Below are 20,123 nucleotides of genomic sequence, written 5' to 3' on the forward strand. Positions count from 1 at the left end.
GGCATGTTATTTGGTATGTTAATCTCCTTTTGAATTCAAGTTTTTTGGGTTGAGTAATGTAGAAAAATATCATTTTTGTTTTCTACAGAATAGTAGCTTACAACCTGTCAGTTTGACATTGAAGAAAACACAGATATTTTGGGGGTTGAGTAAAAGCATGGTCAAAACATGGTTTTAAAGGAACATCTTGAGTGAGAGCAGAAGTGGCAGGAACATATCCAGTGAAGTTGTCATCGATGAAACAATTAATCTCAGATGCGCAAGTGGCCAGAATTGAAAAGAAAGACAAAAGTGCACCTGTACATAATTATTTCAATTCTGGAAGACTCTAATACTTTAAGAATACACTTCTCTCCAGTGCCATTGCAATCTAAGTTTATGTTGTGCTCGCTTTAGGAAATGATCCTTTTAGGTGGTGGAAGGATGATAATGAGTAATTAAATGAAATGATGTTGTACACTGCAGCTGATTAGAGGCTTCAGATTACTCAGGAGGGATGTAGTAACTTGTTAATGAATCTATTGGAAACAGAGACTTTAATTCTAGTGGGACGACAGAAAAGTGTTTTGGGTCAAATTTTGGACTCTGCACAGTACTAATTAAGTTCTACCATATTGTCAGCAGGGTAAGGGCTCTTTAGCTCAGCAACCTATTTCCCAGCCACGAAGGCTTTCAGTAGGATATGGAATTTTTTGGTTTTGTGATCTTTTGAATTGATTTTTCTTTCTATATATTTTTGGAGGGTTACTGTTCGAGTGTTTGTAATGTGATCGAAGCATTTCTGAAAGATTCAGGACCAAATGAGCCCAGGCAACTTCCTTAAGTCACATTTCCAGTGTGTTTCAGTTAGTCACTGTTTCCGAGAGGTAACATAACAAATAACATTTCCACAGCCTTGTCCCTCCATCTCTGCAATTTCCTTGTGTCTACTTCAGACGTTTCTCTTTTTTCCTGTCCAGTTTCACTTTTTTGCCTATCCCAGATTATGTTTGTCCTGTTGTTACCAGCCATGGCTTCAGCTGTTTAGACTCTAAAATCTGAAATGCACAGTATGCTTTTCTCCATTTTTTAAAAAGCTGATTAAAAACTTCACCTTTTATCAAGCTTTTCATAATTCTTCTGACCTCACTGAAAAACAATCTCTTGACATTTCCAAAAATGAGTCACTTCATTTCATAATTTGCCATGTTCACTAGTTAATATCATTCAGCATCTTAGCAGTGTGGGCCAGCTGTGTTTTTGAATCATTGCAAAAGAGTACGACCTATGCCAACTGACCTGAAAGCAGATGAAGTCAAAATAGTCCCTCCAGTGTAAACTATTTCTAAGTCGTATATCTTTCTCAAACAACAAGAGGCTATTGCTGCATATGGCACTATGGCTGCCTAGCACTTCCTACACCAACCACTGTTTAACAGGAGTGGAGCTGTTAAAGTCTGAGTGAAGCCCCAATGTCTGTGTGTAATGTTTCACATCATATAATTTCTGTGCTGTAATGATCTATTATGAACGGACTCAAATAAGTGATCATCTGTTTCAGTGTAGGGCTGCAGATAAGGAAATTCCAAATTAAAAACTAGAACAGCACTTTCAGTGTAAAATATTCCATGTAAATTGGGGATGCCAATCAAACAAATGTTTACTTTTTGGAGTCTTTGGAACATCAAAGGTTTCTTCTGCCTATTGCATCATAGACCATAGCTGCAACTCAGTCCATGCTGGCCCACGTTGTCTCTCGGTTGACCAATGTCTGAACTTTAGATTTTTTTTCGAAAAAAACTTTCAATTCTTGTGTTCACATCCTTTCACGTTCTTATTTTGCTTTTGTCTGGAATTATTTTAAGTCCCAAACTTTGCTTGGTACATTTCTGTTCTGCCACGTCCAGTGTGCTGTGTACTTCTTATTTTTTTCATCAGCCCACCACCGTTAGTGCTTCTTCCTGCAGATGTATAGTTTCTTCCTCTAGACATCACCATCTCTCGCCTTTAAGAAACTCATGAAGAGTCACTATGACCAAATGTTTGGACACCTGTTTGAATATCTCCTCCTTTGTCAGTTTTTGAATGGTTAATCTGCTGTGAAGTGCCCTGGGGAGTTTTTCTGTGCAAAGGGTTCGATTTCAGTGGTGTGATGACTTCTCTGTGCCGCTGACGTCTTGTTGCAAAAAAGTAACCATTGATTTACCTGTGAAATAATGCTACGTGGCCTCTCAGTATTAGCCAGGCAGGCAGTTAAAATAAGTGAATTGAAAGCTGACTATGTTGGAGTATTTCATTATTCATCCTCAGCTGGACCCAATTTATCCATGTTACCGAGGTATCCAACTGCTGGCAATGCAACTCCCAGAACAAAGCCAAACAAATCATCATTATCCTTGTGTTTTTCTTTGTTCATCTGATTTGTCCCATTTGACTTTTATAAAGAAGATTTTTTGTTAAAGCTCACTTTCTCTTTACTAGCAAACTCTAAACACCAAGAGGTCCTGCTGGTGTAATAAGTAACCTCAGACACATGTGAAATCACTTTATACGTGAGCCTTAAGCTTACTTGTGCAATCTACCTAGAAGAAAACTTGGAAACATGGCCAACTTGCAGTTTCCATCCATGGCCAGCGTAATTCGAACTTGGACAGTTATTTCTTCATCATTGGGTCAAAGTGCCACACAGCCCCCCTCTGATGGCACAGCAGGATCACCATTGCCATGTGCACTGCAGCAGCTCAAGATGGCAGCTCATATCTCCTGTGTGAGCACGATGACCCCATATTCCAACTTTAATCTATTGCATTTACATTTGTAGAATTAGAAGCTTTTTTCCCACACGTTTTGCTTCCCCGATAAACAGATATAAACTCTGACTTTATTTCCAGTGCTATACCTGAAATTCTTGAAATCTGGCTGGAGGAGTCTGCCGAAGACTTTCGTCAAGTTCCAACTTACTCTTGTCTCCGGAAGGTACTTTGCTACTTGAACCAGACAGTGCCGGGGTCAGATGCTGAACATCGGGCCCAGAAACTCCTGAGTCGGTTTTTGGCGGAGGAAACAGCGGAGAAAGAGATGTTCAGTAAGATTTATAATTATGTTGCAAAAATGTGGTTTTAATTCAGGGTGCCTCCCTACAAGTTTGTGTGCGGCTTGCCCCTCTGTCTCAGGATTTAGTTCATTTTGGTTTCCTTTGACAAGCTTCAAAATTACTTCCAAATTTTTGGGTAAACGAAGTTAATTAAAATTATTGCTGAATGATTACCCCTGTACTACATGATGTACAAGACCAAATTCTGCATAGATTTGATACTCTAATATGGTCCGCTAAGACCCAGCAGCATGTAATACGACTTTCTGGACAATTTCCTTTTGAACTGTTGCCGTCAATGACATTTTATTTTATAATCTGATGTAATAAGTTTGCAAGTTATTGTGAAACAATAGATTGTGATTCGGAAGATTTCCTAAAGCTAGAAATTGGGATGGGAATCTGTCATTAAATACAATTTCTTTTGCAATTGAGATGCTCCCAACAAGAGGATTTCAGTGCAATATCATATTAATTTCACCAAATCTAGATTTCGAAGTATGAATATTAGATAACTATTGTAAACCAATGCATGACTTCTATTCACAAGTTTGTGAGATATTTTAGAGCAGTGTGAACTTTGGGCACAAAATAAATGTCTATCTTCACTTGCACAGAAGGCTACCGTAGAAGAGTTAGATTCTATATTGGAGAAGAACACGACCAAACCATCGAACAAGTTGACGAAAAGCTCCTGTCCTACCCATCACGCTTCATTGCAGAGCAGCTGACTTTTATGGATGCTGTGAGTAAACAGGAATCTGGGGCCCAGTCATTCTGAATAAGATATTTCAGTCAGCAGTAGGCATCTGAATCTCTCTGTGTTGTTTAATGCTATTACTGCTCCACCAGTCGTTATAACTGAATTCCCTTCAAAATGCAGTCTTCCAAGATGTTAAAATGTGTTGTTTGACGTGTAACTTCAGTATCTCGCTTGAAATACCTGCCAACTAATACTTCAGCACTTGTCATTTGTTTTGAATGAACGTCATGTGAAATAAGTGACCTGAGAGAGCACTGAAAATCCTTTGTAACTTAGTGTTGAACCTTTACAAAATGAATAGTATTTCAGGGTAAAAGTTTAATTGTTTCATCATAACAGTCACTGTTTCTTCAAGAGTCCAGTGATTTTGTTTGAAGTATCCAGGATGGCAATTTTGTTGTTTTCCCAGAATCTTCTGGAGTGGAATCAGCCACAGGGTATTCCAGTCTCGTCTGCAAGGTGGCTTGATGTCTACCTCTAAAAAATGAGACTCGTAGTTGCTGAATCAAAATTTGAGTTATGTCAAAGTCTGGTCATAGGCTTAGGCTTGAAGTGGAAGTTCAGTGGTCTGTGTGTCAGCATTGGGTGTGACTCTAGAATGTAAGTAGTCCTCTAGGTCTCAAAAATCCCAAGCATATGTTAGTGTTCAGAACAGGGGTGCAGCGATCTCATCTGGAAGTGACCACTTTGTCAAAAGTTGGTTTTGGTTATGGGATAAGAGATAATGGGAACTGCAGATGCTGAAGAACCCGAGATAACAAAGTGCAGAGCTGGGTGAGCACAGTTGCTCCTAAGATGCTGCTTGGCCTGCTGTGTTCCTCCAACTCCACACTTTGTTATCTCAGTTTGTTAAGGGGCAGCTGCTTTTCTGCACAGAGTTCCAAAGGTAACAGTCTGTTTTCACTGCAGTTTCTGTTGCATATGTGTATGTATATACCGACTGGCATTTAGAGTCTAATCATGTGACATAATGATGACAGCAGCCATTTTTGGTGGGCAGCAACCTCGTTGGGTGTCTGTCGAGGAATGTAGCTGCTTTTCTTTTGTTGAATCATAGAGATCTGCAGTGAGGGCTGAGAGTCTTTTTTCAAATCAGTGGTTTGACCTGATGAATCTCAAAGCGGTTTTTTTTGATCCTCATTGCCAGTTCTTTTTTTTTTCCTTTACCGCACAGGTCCAGGGGGCTGAAGCATTAAACAGCAGGAGTTTTATTATGTAGTTTGCTGTCGAGGCAGCAGGGTTACCCTAAGCTATTCCTTGCCAGAAATGATCGATGACATCATTGTGACGTGATCAGACTGTTAAAAGTGAGAGCCCACCATGCTTGCATAAACATGCAACAGTTTCCCACTCGATGGTTTCTGAGCATTCCATTCTATTCCAACCTGTCACAGCCAACTCTGGCTTTGAAAGTGACGAGACTGACAAATTTCTCCATTCTGAATGAGTTTACGGGGATCTGAAGGAACTATTTGCCAGCTGTGTTAACTTTCACTGTTGGGGCATAATTGTTGATGGGAGTTGCTCATCTTGAAGAGGGAGACAGAAGGACATTATGCAATCTGAATGGCCAGTTGACAAGCTTGGACGTTTGGCAATATTCGTGTTCAGCATGAAACCAACAGTGGGGAAGTGTTGACATTGAGATCTGTTGAACCAACAGAGGGCCAGGCTGCCATTGTGTTCTGTCAACCTGCCTTGGTGCGAGAAGTAGACATGATGCAGGGCTGCTATACTGATGCCCAGCCTGTCTAGCCTGTGGGCCACCAGGGCTGAGCATCTGTAGCAGTGACTATTGCCAGCAGAGCCATGCATGATGGTGTGCGTGGAGCCCAGTCGGAGTTGGGTGGAGATAACCAGTGATTTTAAATCTAACCTACAAATAGGAAGCAGATGACTGAAAATTCGAGGGTTTTGATCTGTCTGAATAGCCAATGTGCGCTTGTGTATCAATGTGAGTTTTATGTAGCCAGTCGTTGACAATATAGCACGCAGTTTTAATGTACAATTGCAAACTAGCAGGACGAATGTACCCATGGACGGACAAATCTTGTTTGTCGTTCATTGCTAAAAACATGGCACGACTGATACCTTTACCCTTTGTTTCCTTTTTATTTTTGATCAGGATCTTTTTCGGAAACTTGTGCCCAGCCAATGTTTAGGGTCCATCTGGTCTCAACGAGGGAAGGAAGAAAAACAGCATCTGGTATCAACCGTCCAGGCCACCATTACACAGTTCAATAATGTTACAAAATGTGTCACCAGCACCATATTAAGACCTCAACAGCTGAAACCACGGCAGAGGGCTAAAATCATTGAGAAATGGATTGATGTTGCCCAGGTACACTATTCTTTATTGGTTTTTAGCCTTTGTGACATGTTAAAGTCCACAGTGCATGAAACAACCATGGTGGAAGAGAGCAAGCCATTAACACTATGTGTTGATATGTCCAAGGTTTGAAAGCCTCTTGAACTGGCAAGCAGAATACTTTTCTGAATAAGAGTTGAATGCTTCATGGAAAATCCTAGCATTCATAATTTCTGTAGTGCTGGCTGCTAATAGTTCTTGCCTCAGTTTACAGTTGCATTGAAGTATTAATGTATTTTTTTCTCATCAAAAATATTTATGTGGATAAAAAAGGCAAACTTATTTCAGATTTTTACTGGCCCTTCAAAAATGAAGTTAGTTATTGGGCATTACATAGTGTTATTTGCCTCCCTTCCAAGCTGTAATCAGTCTACGAAACAGTGTACATTTTATTCCCAATGTTCTGCATTCTGTATGCCTACATGACGGCACTTCAGTAACTTGCCTGGTTGTCTGTTTCTTATGTGTTTGCCAAAGGAATTTGTCTCAGCATGTTAGTCAGCAATCGGTAAAAGAGTGAGGATGGGCTGTCAGATCTGATACCAGGTTTGTACTTGTCGCCAACATGTGGCATTCCCACTCGTACATTTGGAAAGGATCAGGATAGGAACCGAGTAATTAACTAATTAAGTAAAGGAAGTAATTGATTCTTACTGATTTTGTAATCCTAAATTGCACTGGATTTTGCAACAAAACTGTACTTTCAATGTATTTTCCCGTATACACGTGACAACAAAATATTCATTGATTACTAAGGTTTGGAATGAAAGTTCACAATAATTCTGTTGCCAGCTAATTTAGAGAAGTCTGGTTTGGGTCTTGGCAACACTGCCTGCATCAGTTTTGACTCGTTAAGAGTCTTGAGGCATTAATGGGACCTTGATGGGGATTTGAAAGTCTGTCTCCAGTTTTACAATATGGAGCAGTTCAACCGAATGTAGGCTGACACCCAGTCGTAGACATGGATGAAAGGCTATTCTGAAGAGGAATCACTTGATCACTTGGCTGACTTTTCTAGTTCTGATTTTGAGTTTTTACAATAGTTGACAAGGAGTGGCTTCCATGTTGAAGTGCCCTCCGTTACTTCCATTTTACTGCAGCAGCTTTATTTCCCTGAAGCCGGAAGACTCTGGGCTTGAGAACCTACCTGCTGGCCTTAATCAGATAAGGCACTTATGATTATGCCAATTGACGCACCTCCAAAGAAATCCCAAATGGTGTGATCACCCTGCCCCTCCCTGGCCTTCCTCCCCAAGCAGAAGTGGCTTTGAGACCTGATAACAAACACTTGCAGGCTTCCTCCTCGTCTCCACCACACCCCAAAGTACACATTTGGGAGGTTTGATTTGATCCAGTTTTCTCCCTGCCTCCAACAGGTTGGGGGGGTGGTGGCAAACAGATGAAGGACATTCAGCTGCTAATCTATGTAAGATTAGTTAACTCAGTATCAATAACGTAGTGACTCATAAAAGTAGACCCAATTTCCTGATTTGTCTGTTTTCCCTCGAATGAGTATCTCACGTGACTGGTCCTGCCCTCCTATTCTGTCAGATAATACAACCTATCATTCATTTATGAGCGAAATGTGATGGATATAACAAAGATGATTACCCCGCCTCCACCCCCCTACCTTCGCGACTTCTACCACTCAGATGTCCCTGTCTCAATCCTACTCATTTTAAGCTCTCCTTTGCTGTCAGTAATCATATCTAACCAGTCACAGGCTGGCAGCAAGGCAACTGAAGAGGTTGTCTCAGAGGGATACAAAACGAATATCAAGGTTTGAGTTGCCAAGAATCATGGAATTCTTTCCCTCAAAAAGTTTGTTTGTTAATGCTGTTATTTTCTCAGCTAACATTTTTCTGATAGAACCTTTTTAAAAAGTCTGAGGTGTTGGGTAATGGGGAGTCACTGATTTTTCCACAGAACTCACGGCTTTTTTTCTCTGACAGGAATGTAGGATTTTGCAGAATTTCTCGTCAGTGCATGCAATTACTACGGCATTGCAATTGAATAGTGTGTTCAATTTGAAGAAGACTTGGGCAGCCGTGTCAAAGTAAGTCATTGTTCAGAAAGAGCCATGTAATTTTTATTTAACAAATATGAGGTAGGAAATTGCAGGTTTGACCTCCAGGTTTACTTGCCCAAGTGATCTTCACACGCTCGGTGCATTAACAGGATTACCAGAGGCGCTACAGTGCAATCGTAACAATTGGCTAATTGGCAGAATCTTTCATTCTTTCACGAAGGAGCGAAGAGTTAATTTGTTTAAGTGGAAAAAGAAAACTGTTTGGCAACTCGAAATATTTAACTATCGTGTTCAAAAACTGATCTGCTGTTGGATGGAACGTAACACAGTTTCCTGTGGATATGCTGTGATGGGGTGATATAAGCCGGAGGTTTGTGTGGGATACGAAAATACAAAGACAACAATTATTTTAATCTCCCAAGAAAGCACTCTATAACACTTTGAAGTGCACACCTGTAGTTTATGTTCGTGTGCCTCAGACCATTTGATCATGGTTGTTTTTTGTAGGCAGCTTGGGAATGAAATCTCTCTTGCTGCAATGAGATTCACCAAAACGACTGCACTCAAGAGCTTTTGCGGCACAATGGCAGTATCCCCATCCCTGGGTTTAAACAATCAGGGTTCAAGTTCTACCTGCCCCAGAGATTGCCAAAACATTTCTGAACAATTTGGCTAAAATAACTATACTTATTGTAAAAATGCTTCACTGCCATTCACTGTCTGTATTACTTGCTTATTTGTCAGGTTCCTTATCAGCTGTTTGTTATCTTGACTCTATTCTGTCAAGAGTAATGTGTCTCATTCCCTTGACTAGGAGCAGTAAGACAACATTTGAAGACCTTTCAAATAATGAAGAAGATAACTTTATAGCAAGTAGAGAGCTGCTAATGGAGGTAAGGTGTTGCACTTGGCGCAGTGTGACTATATTCAGGGCATGATCAATAGTTTCCAGTAAAATATCTGCAATGAACTCAGTTGGTGACTGAATGCTTACAGATTCTGTCAATCAATACTGCAACAGGAATATGTGTATTGCAGTCCAGGTGGTCTGGCTTGGCTCAAGTCTTCCAAGATTGTTTTGCCATGATTCTTACAATTGCTGATGATATTGCAGTTAACGTTTTAATCAACATCTAATGTGGTTATGCTGCAGTGATGCAGCCTTCATAGATTATCTTTCTCTGTGTTCATTATCTTGGAAATTTGAACTGAAGCAATGTCTAAAGTGCGATATCTGCCAATTTCTTTTTCATTTGCTTTGTACACTTCAAGGGCCTTGTAATTAATAAAAGCCAAGGCAAAACATTAAGAGATTTAACTGGTTCTCATAAGTGTTTTTACTCAATTACCATGTCTTCCTTTTATTGTTCTCCGCAGTAAGAACTATTTGCTGCGTAGGAATGGAGAGATATTCATATCTCTTTGTTCGTTCAGTATTTCAGACATCAACTATCTAGTTTTACTAGCGTGGACGAAAACTGACAAGTTTCTAGCCATTCCTCCTCACTCCTTTTATCATGCTCTTTGTCCACTCATTTTGCTCCTGAATTTGATAAAAGAACAAAATAATTGGTCAGATATAAATATTTTGGTGCCACTATACCAAACTAGTTGTCCAGCTCAGAAAATATTCAAAGTTTTCTTATTCTCTAAATCATTCTTAGATGGAATTGAAGCATTTTTAAGCTGGTATTTGAAGAGGGAGAAATGCAGTAATCATGCTCGCATGTTGTCAGTTTGACAGACACTCCATGTTTCAAACTGCTCAATGTTCCAGTTGCAGTGAACTATCTTTTTACATTGCTTTCCAGATGTTTGCCCCAGAATTTCTACTGCCCTGCTGTCACACTTTGTTTATTGTGTGTTGTGATTGGTGCACTGTGCAGAATTTCAACATATTTTTCTGATCTAGATTGAATCTAAAAGTAGGTTTGCTTTTGTAATCAAAAATGTGTGCTCTGCATGATGATTGTTTTTGTGGTGCAAAATTCTGTAAGTATACAGGGGAAAATGTGAGTTCATGATTGGACAGTTGTATAACTTCCATAAAGCTTTCTCCCAGATTATGCGGTGAATGACAGTGCATGGTTTGCTAATCTTGCAGCATCTTACACAAATGTGCTTTGGCAATGGTGCAGGGCACCGCAATAGTTCTTGCTGTGAGTACATTAATGTTCAAGACACAAAAGCTCCAACTATGAACAGCAGGTTCACAGATGACACAAGAATTGGAGTGGTAGTCAGTAGCAAAATGCCTTAGTTTCTCTGCACACATTGTTCCAGCTGTGGCTCAACTAATGTTATTTACAGTTCCGTCATTACTTCTTTGCTCTCATATTCAGGCAAGTATCCAATGTTTTATCAACTTATCCACAGGTCCTCCTGCTTTCAAGAATATGTTTATGCACACACCAAGGTCCTTCTGATCCTCTGTCATCCAGACCCAAAACATCAACTTCCCTGCTCCTCTGATGCTGCCTGGCCTGCTGTGTTCATCCAGCTCCACATCTTATTATCTCATTGAACATATATTGTCCTGACTTATTAGACTCCCAAAATGCTTCACCTCACACTTTTCTGGATTGAATTCTATTTGCCTCTGTTCAAGCCTACTAACCAGCCCATATGTGTAACCCGAGAGACTAAGGCTTTTTGCTGTTTACAACCGTCCAATTCTTGTGTCATCTGTGAACCGGCTGTTCATACTTGGAGCTTTCGTGTCTTCAACATTAATGTACGCACAGTAAGAAATATTACTGTACCCTCTGGCATGCTGCTGGATGAAAGCATCAAGTTGCCGAAAAGCCCCTCAAAAATCGCATTTACTTCCTGCCACAAACCCAATATTGGTTCCAATTTGCCAATTCCGATAGATCTCCTAGGCTGTTAGGTTCTTAACCAACCCACCGTCTGAGACCATTAAATTTTTTCTTTGGGTAAGAGAGGTGTCTATGAAAAGACATTGAGAAGAATTATATTCTTGAGTTTAGAAAAAAATGACGTTTAAACTTGTTGAGACAAAGTTTTGGAGATCTGGTGAGGTAAATTGTTTTTATCTTCAAGCGAAATTGCACATTACGTAGAAAATTTCCAATCTCCAAATGATGAGGTTACACAAGTTTGGTTTCCAGTTCACAGATCAGGGATCAAACGTTGAACTTGCCTGGCCTTTATAGATCTAACTATGCATTCCACTGTGTAACTGTCTAAAATTTTGAGTCCTAAATTTTGATTCTAAATAGATTTAGTTGTATGATCAAGGGAATAAATAAGACATGGAGTAGTAATTTTGAGAAATAGGACAATGAGTTCACAATGGATTAAACAAATTCACTCTCTTTTTCTAGGATATCGTTCAGGGAATTGTGCCGTCCCTGGGAACTTTCTTAACAGAATTTTCAGCGCTGGATTCGGCTTTCCCGAATTGCCATTCAGTAAGTCTCTCTTACAAGATTTGGATTCCTTATTTGCTGATGAGTGCTATTATTATGGTTTCATTGCAAGCTGCTTGTAGATGAGAACCAAAGCAATAAAAAAACAAATGAGTTTGATTAATAATCCCAACCAGAATAATTTGATCCTTTGTACTGTGAATCAAACAATTTGTAAACAATGGAACATGCAAATCACTTTGCAGTTAATTGAATATGGGTTTAGTTTTCCAAAAGGTTGGATAAATTGCACATCATTTTTATTCTGTACAGGTAAATTGGTTACCTGGATGTCACTGCCTATTGAGCAGTTGAACAGCTGAGAATGTCTTCAGCTTGGTACTGATCTACTTGACTGGAGCAAAGGGCTCTATGTAGTGTCCAAGATATGACCTGGTGGTATGATAGATCATTTGTGATTGGCCTTTGACGATTTACTAAAATGGAACCAAGTTTACAGAGCTTGTATTTCACTTCTGATCTTTTAAATTTCATGATCTTGTAGGACTGTTTGACCTTTGTACATTTGAACTAATTTTCTTTGTCCTTGTCTATCTCTTACAGAATGGCTTGATCAACTTTGACAAGAGACAAAAAGTTAGTACTGAAAATTGCACTGTGCAAAATGTTTGGAATTGTATGAAAGGGGAGAAGCATGCCTTTCAATCTTGTGCTGCTTTATTTGCTTGATGCGGGTGTAGCGGGGGTCTACAACTGCATCCTAAATGTATATGGTCACTAATAAATCCAATAAAGAATTCAGGAGATGCTTTGTGGCTCAGAGCAGCCAGATTGCAGAAGCTGCTGCTACCAGGACTCGTTGAGAGGATGAGCACAGATGTATTTGAGAGAAAGTTAGATGTCAGAAAGGACACAACGGCATATTTAGAGTTTGAAGCAAGGTGGGAGAGGTGTAAAGATCAGCATGGAGCAGTTCAGCCAAATGGCCTGTTTTTGCCCTGCTAATGTGCTGCAATTTGCCTTTGAGCAGTCACAGCTACGTACAGGATATGCCAGGTGTTATGTGAATGAGGATGTTGTTCAATTAATCTCAGTGCCATGGAAGCTATTTCATTATTGAAGACACTGGGTAAACAATCTCTCCATATTAGTCAGTATTTTCCTTTAGATGAGAGGCATCATTTCGTCATGGGATGCCAGAAATTGAGGGAGTACAACTGTTTGGATTCTCACTGACTGGGCACTATTTTTTACTCCATATTTCTGAATTTGGTAATACCAAATTCTCAAACATCCCTGTTGTCACGGCTACTGTTGAGGGTGTCATCAAATCCCTATAGTGTGGAAACAGGCCCTGCGGCCCAACAAGTTCATAGGGCCACTCTGAAGAGGGTCCCACCCAGACCCATTCCCCATGTCTAAATCACTGAACCCCAAAATATCCCTGGGCACTACGGGCAATTTAGCATGGGCAATCCACCTATCTTGCACATCTTTGGACCTTGGGAGGAAACCAGAGCACCCCAAGGAAACCCACTCAGATTGTATTTTCACCTTGTACTGCAACATTCAGCAGGCAACCTGAGAATATTAATTTGAGTGGAATTTGACCTTATGGCAAACAATGAAATTTTGCTTCCAGAGCTGTAACTTGAGGTCCCTATGAATAGAATAAGTTCCGATCAGAAGCAGCTGATGCTGAATTTGCCAAACTGGGCCATGTGATGTAAAATCAGCTGGGTGTTAAAATAGGCATCCAACGCTGTGTGACTCCAATTCACCAGCTCGGAATGTAATCTGTCAAATGGCCCGCCATTTGTAGTAGCTGATGTGGATGTAGTGAAGTGTTTCTTTTCACTGACCTGTTGACAACTGGCACGCACTTTACAAGTTGGCAGTAACATGTTGTCAGAGTTTGACTTAGAAAGGTCTGCCCCTTTTTACATGTGAAATTGTGACAAGATTCAACCAAGAAGCCACTGTGGTTGAAAGAAAATAGTCCAGTAACTTCGAGCTGCTCATGGTCCATTCAATTTCATGGTGGTGCAAATTTGAAAAATTAACTGAACATTTTCACCGTCTGTCTTGGTATCAGTTACTATAGATCAGCCACTTATTTTGTACTTGGCAGACTTCCTTTTGCTTGGATGAACGATCTTTCATAACATTTCTTGTCTTCACCCTAAATCAGCTTATGGTTCTTAAGTGAATCATTTTTTAAAAATAATCCATCTTTGAAGCGCTGTTTTGGGAATTAGTGTCCTGAAACCATCCTGGATAATCTGTACAGAAATTTATCCTTGAAAAGTCACATTTGTGTCATTTATTTCCAAAGCAGAAATATTTTTGTGACATGATGTACTGTGCACTTTGAATAAAGTTATCGATGCTGTTCAAAATACCACGGACTCGGATTTAGCAGGAGCAATTATAGCAGTTTAAACTTGCCTTAACAGCTCATTATTTATTTGTGTTCTTTCAGGAATATGAAATAATTTTGAGTATCAAATCCCTGCAGTTTGCTTGCTCATCTTACACCCTTCGTCCAAACGAGAATTTTCTAGACTTGTTCTTTATGCAACAATACTTAAGTGAGGATAGCGAGTACGTAACTGGTATTGTAGGAGTGTGCAGGTAAAACAGTTAAGGGTTGTGTGTGAAATCTTCTCTAGTTATAATTGCTGTTTAATGCTAGTGAGCTGCCAGTTTACTTACTGTCTTCCTTTTCCTTGGTTTCAAAGTTTTGACAATGAATTCTGACCTATGAGGATAAAGCCAGTTGCTCAATGAATCAATTCTGTTGTAGTGCATCAAAATGCGTTTCAAAGGTATATAATAGTGCAGAATATACTACCACTAAGCCAATGATTGCAGGAAAATGCAAAAAACTTGATGAGTGACCAATTTTAGCAACATGTCCAAGAGCTCCTGTTCTGGGTGCACCTACAAATCCAGATGTAAATTGTACCAGTTTTGAGAAATGTTTCTTTTCCTTCCAATTTCTTTTCAAATACATAATCCTATTACTAACATAAAATAAACAATAACCCTACACAATTGGTCAGCATTTTAAAGTATCTTTCAATGGCTGCCTAAAAACATCATTCCCTCATCTCGAAATAGCCACAGTATATTTTTAATAATGCAACCAAAAATAATCTCCAACTGAAAAACAAAACACTTTGCCATTCCTGGACCAGAGTTGATTAAAGAACCAGATTATATATCACTGAAACTATTTTTTAGTTTTGACAGAGCAGGCTTTGTAATAATTACATTGTTTGAAAACAGTTTGCTTCTTCATAAATTGGTGGGCAGAAGTTATTATTTAAAATGTACCTGATGTAGCAATTTACATTCCTGCTTTGAAAATCAAAGCTCACTATTAAGCCCATCCTCAGGCTATGGATGACCATGTGCAGCAAGCACCTGGCATTATCGTCAATTCCATCAGTGGCACAGTCAGTATTGGGCCAACTTCAAACCTGGTATTTATTTATAACAGTAATTACAAAATGTTACCGAAATTCACTTTGCATGGATCATAAGTTATATTTAAAGTTCTTTTGGATCTCTCGGATAGTTTGGTTGATTTTCGGACAGTTTGTCTGAAAATATCAGCAACAGAAAGTCTGGTCAAGAGATATACTCGTAATTTTACTACCTCCAAGATGTGGCATGTGGTGTTTTAGTCACCGGAAGTGACTGATTCATGACTAACTTTCATTGCTTGACATTGTCTGTACATTCACATGACAGTGTGGATGAGGCCCAGAGAAACTCCTGTATAACTTTACAACCTATTGTATCACCTTCGGCACTGGAAGTTTGATTCTCATGTTTTCCAGTTAACTTTTTTCAAGCCCAGTCCTCGTTAATTTTTTCTGTACCTGCTGTAGAAGTTCAAGTATTTTGTTCAATTCCACGTGTTCTGCAAAAAGACTGAGGGGGTTATCGTCTTGGTAAAAAATTACGCAAAGGAACTGCAGATGCTGGGAATCAAAAACACAAAGAGAAATTGCTGTAAACAATCAGCAGGTCTGGCAGCATCTGTGGAAAGAAAGCAGAGTTATCTTGCGGGTCTGATGACATTTCTTCAGAACTCTTATTGTCTTGATCTGCTGTTCATAAAGCAGAAAAGATCGATGTGCCTACAGTGAAAACTTTTGTCGCTCATTACTCTAAGTAATGTTCAGTGTCCTCCTGCCTGAAAACACGTGCCTTTTGCAAACAAAATTATCATTCTGCAATTTCAAATCTATGTAAATGATTGATTTTGCCACAAAAAATAAGAATATTGAACAAAAGCATCTGATTCTTTTTGAATGAATCTTGTCTGAAAATGTTTATTTGCCACCCTGCAGCTCCTCTGAACTCGAGAAACCGCCAAAGCCCAAAAAGAGTGTGTTTAAACACCTCAGCTGGTAAGTATCCCATGTTAAGCACCGCAAATATCTCATTATTTCCTTTATTATTGGGATGAATGGACAGAAAGGTAATTACATCTGTTCCTTGACACATAGAGACATTTGATGTGTGGTCATTATTGCTTCATTGGAGTGAGATTTTTTAATAACTGTTCGAGTAATTTGAGATGATGCAAGGAGTGGTGCTGTTATTCTCACCTCGTGCATGTGTCTAGTGTAGACTGATTGATAGAGATTCTTTGCTATGACCATGAGTGTAGAATGTGGACCTGTGATGAGCTTGGTATTGCCTAGCGATTCTCATTTATTCAGAGAAGTTTCTGCACCATGGCTAAATTTCACCGGAATAAATTTGTTTATGAGAGACAAGTAAGCAAAAAAGGTCTTACAGTGAATTAAATTGGCATATTTGTGGGCCTGTATAATGAAAACTAGCAATGTTTAACAATTTTGAGTGAAAAATCAGATTTGTGTTCTACTTTGTGGGTCAGCAGGCAGCAGAAATATCTTCTGTTGAAAAATTATCAGCCATGCTTCTCACATTTGAAGCTCCACCTCAAAATTACTATCTCAATGGAGTCAAGTTAGGTAAAGGAAAAGCACATGAGATCTAGGCGTTCTTGTACATCAGTCAATGAAAGCAAGCATGCAGGTACAGCAGGTAGTGAAGAAAGCTAATAGCATGCTGGCCTTCATAACAAGAGGAATTGAGTGTAGGAGCAAAGAGGTCCTTCTGCAGCTGTAGAGGGTCCTGGTGAGACCGCACCTGGAGTATTGTGTGCAGTTTTGGTCTCCCAATTTGACGAAGGACATTCTTGCTATTGAGGGAGTGCAGCATAGGTTCACAAGGTCAATTCCCAGAATGGCGGGACCATCATATGTTGAAAGATTGGAGCGACTGGACTTGGAGACTTGAGTTTAGAAGGATGAGAGGGGATCTGATTGAGACGTAAAAGATTATTAAGGGATTGGACACTCTGGAGGCAGGGAGCATGTTTCCGCTGATGGGTGAGTCCAGGACCAGAGGACACAGTTTAAAAATGAGGGGAAGGCCCTTTAGAACAGAGTTGAGGAAAAACTTCTTCACCCAGAGAGTGGTGGATATATGGAATGCTCTGCCCCAGAAGGCAGTGGAGGCCAACTCTCTGGATGCTTTCAAGAAAGAGATAAACAGAGCTCTTAAAGATAGTGGAATCAAGGGTTATGGGGATAAGGCAGGAACAGGATACTGATTGTGGATGATCAGCCATGATCATAATGAATGGTGGTGCTGGCTCGAAGGGCTGAATGGCCTACTCCAGCACCTATTGTCTATTGTCTATAAAACTCAAATCTCTTTCCATGTAGGTGACATGAAAGTATGTGTTTGTGTTGTTGTGCATACATGTGTAAAGACTTCAAAGTTATTGTTTTTGATAATTTTCCTGAGTTGGGGATATTATCTTATATTTCTGTTCAATAGGTAAGGACAGACCGGAACTCAGCAAAGTCAGATTTTCCACCACCTACCCGTGTAGAGTTTCAGAGAAGCAAAAACATGCCTTGTTGCTGTGTTGTGCCTTGCAGTGATCTGGACTGTGACATGTGACTATTGTTATATAGAAACCAAGAAAGAGAAGGGAAACACTTATTCACTTCCTAGGATATCTTCTCTTTACATGAGTGTGGATGTTACATGGATGTGATTTAGGCTTCCGTGGCTTAATTGTGATTCTCGAAGTGCAGGCAATCAACATTGCGGCATTATTGTGCAATCTCACATTTCAGCAGCCATCTGCTCTTGCTCCCTGTACTATTTAATGCCTAATATACCAACAATCGGGATTTTCTGTGTGGGAATTTTTTTATCATGCCATCTGCTGTACTTCTTTTGGGAGTTTTGGAAAATTTTCGATGTTAATCATGCAATATAAATGCAAATTGCTGAATAGAAATCCTAACGTTTGCAGTACCAATATACTGAAGGCCAAATTCAGAGTACACTGTCCTACCTTACTAAGTGTTGTATACAGTTTTCTATCAATTATCAATGGTGTTACTTTGTTTTACGTTTTATTTTTAATAAACTGCGGCTTTCAGGATGAAATTACATACACATTAGCATGTGGCCAGGTTGGGGGAAATTTTCCACCCTGTGGGTATTCAAATCCACATTTTGCCTTTCATGAGATTGAGGTTGGTAGTAGGTTGAACAAACACTGCAAAAAGCCCAGATTCTTGTGCCATTGGAATATGCAAACATTGTAACCTATTCATATACTCCCTAACTATTAGACAATGTAACGGTGTTCAATACTAGTAATGCGAGCTCTTGGTATGAGTGTGCCACTATTAACTTCTCACAGGTCAAATGTGGCGAACATCAAACTCCTGGTACTCACATCATCAATATACCTTCATTCTAGTTTAATTTTTTTAAACAGTTTCTCTAGAATGCAATGACATTTTCATGTTTGTTGTGTCCCCTTTCCCTTGTGCAGCCTGTTTTCAAAGAGAGGTGTTAAAATACACAACACTCAAACTAAAAGCTCTGAGCAGCGAGCATCCCTTCAGAATGAGGATTCAGACGACAGCATTACCGCAGCCAGCATTTTATCCGATTCCAGCCACTTGGAAATGGAAGAGCCGAGCACTTCGCAAAAAGCGCCGGAAAAGGTGAGACAGTGAGGCACTCATCACGTAAAATATGTTGTTCTTGGAGACTCTGGTTTGTCTAATAATGTCGAGACCCTTTTTTTCTTCTTTCTTTCCTTCCTTTCTTCTGCCTTCCTGCCGTCTATTATCCTGACTACACTTTGGCAGTCAAGAGGATACAAGGGTACTCAGTGATACCGTCCCAGCCACTGGAGCTAGATGGCTGCCTAGCCAATCTCCTTCGCCTTTCTTTTAAGAGCTATTAGCCGAATAGCCATTTTGATGTTTCAGCCAGACTGAAATCCTTAATGTGAATGCCGTTCCACCAAGCATCTTCATAACTGGCTGCTGCCAGCAATTTTCCATCCCAGGTCCCACTTGCCAAAGTTGGGTTACTTGCTTTCAGAACGAAGGCAAGACAGCTGTGCAATTCCCAGCAAAATTCAACCTTTGTGCTGGTTACTGAAGCATTTGATTCCAGAAAAGGTATTATTCGCTCACGAAGTGAGAGCTGATTTTATTTGGTTTTTTTTTGAGTTGTGCTGTTGGCTTTGTTTTGCTTAGATATTTTATATGATTTTATACTAATAGCCAAAATATTTCGTCTTTAATTATTCACAGCATGTTTAATTTCTACACAGTAAATTTTAGTGCATGGGGTACATCTGTCGCAGCTTGAAGCGCACTGCCCACAAAAACAGTATTTGGAGTATGTTGGATAGGTCTTGATCCAGCAATTGCAACAAAGTAATGTAGCTCTCTGCATGGAGTCCTCGTGACTGCACGTTTTGTTTTTCTTCAATATTTGGGCTTTGAGCTGATGATTAGTGCATTCTCTGCTGAAGACCATTGTATCTTGGGAGATTATCAAAGTTGTGTTATGGTTATTGTTTACAGAATATGTCTAGGACTTGTCCCAGGGATATTTTCATAATGTATTCCCCTAAGAATTGGGCTAAGTATTATTAGGTCCCATTTAGGTGTTTTGGAGTGGTATTTCTTTGTTTCAAAATACCCTCTTCCTTTTTATGGATTCTCCTGTTTAGTGTTGTGACTCCCTGTATGTTAATCATAAACTGAGAGCTGCAGTGACTTGGATGATTTCACTTCTGGTTTCTTTAGTTCTCTGCTGTATGGTTTGCTGTTGCTGTCTGTCTTTCTTTCTGCCAGTGGTGCTGTGCCGCACACATTCTGACCTGCACAATGCACTGGTTGGCCCATTCGCAGTCACCCGCACTTCATAAATGTGTGTTTTAACTTCAAACAGTGTAGTTGTATTCAAGATTTTGGTGCGTAGCAGGGTGAAGTGGGCAAATAAATATTTATGTAAGCATGTTCACATACTGAGTGCAAACTGAAACCCCAAAGGGTTTATCTGACAAACTTAGAATTGAAGCACCAGTTTACATGGTCAAGTGAAATGACCACAATGTTATT

General features: G+C 39.7%; 1 protein-coding gene across 1 annotated transcript in view; it reads left to right on the forward strand.

The window, feature by feature from the left end:
* The window catches only part of LOC132208671 (ral guanine nucleotide dissociation stimulator-like 1), a 60,023-nt gene extending 41,428 nt beyond the window's left edge, over positions 1 to 18,595 (forward strand). Inside the window, exons 13-21 of the mRNA XM_059644095.1 lie at positions 2,871 to 3,064; positions 3,691 to 3,818; positions 5,962 to 6,177; positions 8,157 to 8,260; positions 9,048 to 9,126; positions 11,581 to 11,667; positions 12,229 to 12,261; positions 15,990 to 16,049; positions 18,533 to 18,595. Coding sequence (XP_059500078.1) covers positions 2,871 to 3,064; positions 3,691 to 3,818; positions 5,962 to 6,177; positions 8,157 to 8,260; positions 9,048 to 9,126; positions 11,581 to 11,667; positions 12,229 to 12,261; positions 15,990 to 15,998 — 850 coding nt within the window. The 3' untranslated portion in view covers positions 15,999 to 16,049; positions 18,533 to 18,595. The remainder of the gene's footprint in view (positions 1 to 2,870; positions 3,065 to 3,690; positions 3,819 to 5,961; positions 6,178 to 8,156; positions 8,261 to 9,047; positions 9,127 to 11,580; positions 11,668 to 12,228; positions 12,262 to 15,989; positions 16,050 to 18,532) is intronic.
* The last annotated feature ends 1,528 nt before the right edge of the window (positions 18,596 to 20,123 follow it).

The sequence above is a fragment of the Stegostoma tigrinum genome, unplaced genomic scaffold, assembly GCF_030684315.1.
Source record: "Stegostoma tigrinum isolate sSteTig4 unplaced genomic scaffold, sSteTig4.hap1 scaffold_50, whole genome shotgun sequence".
Classification (NCBI taxonomy): Eukaryota; Metazoa; Chordata; class Chondrichthyes; order Orectolobiformes; family Stegostomatidae; genus Stegostoma; species Stegostoma tigrinum.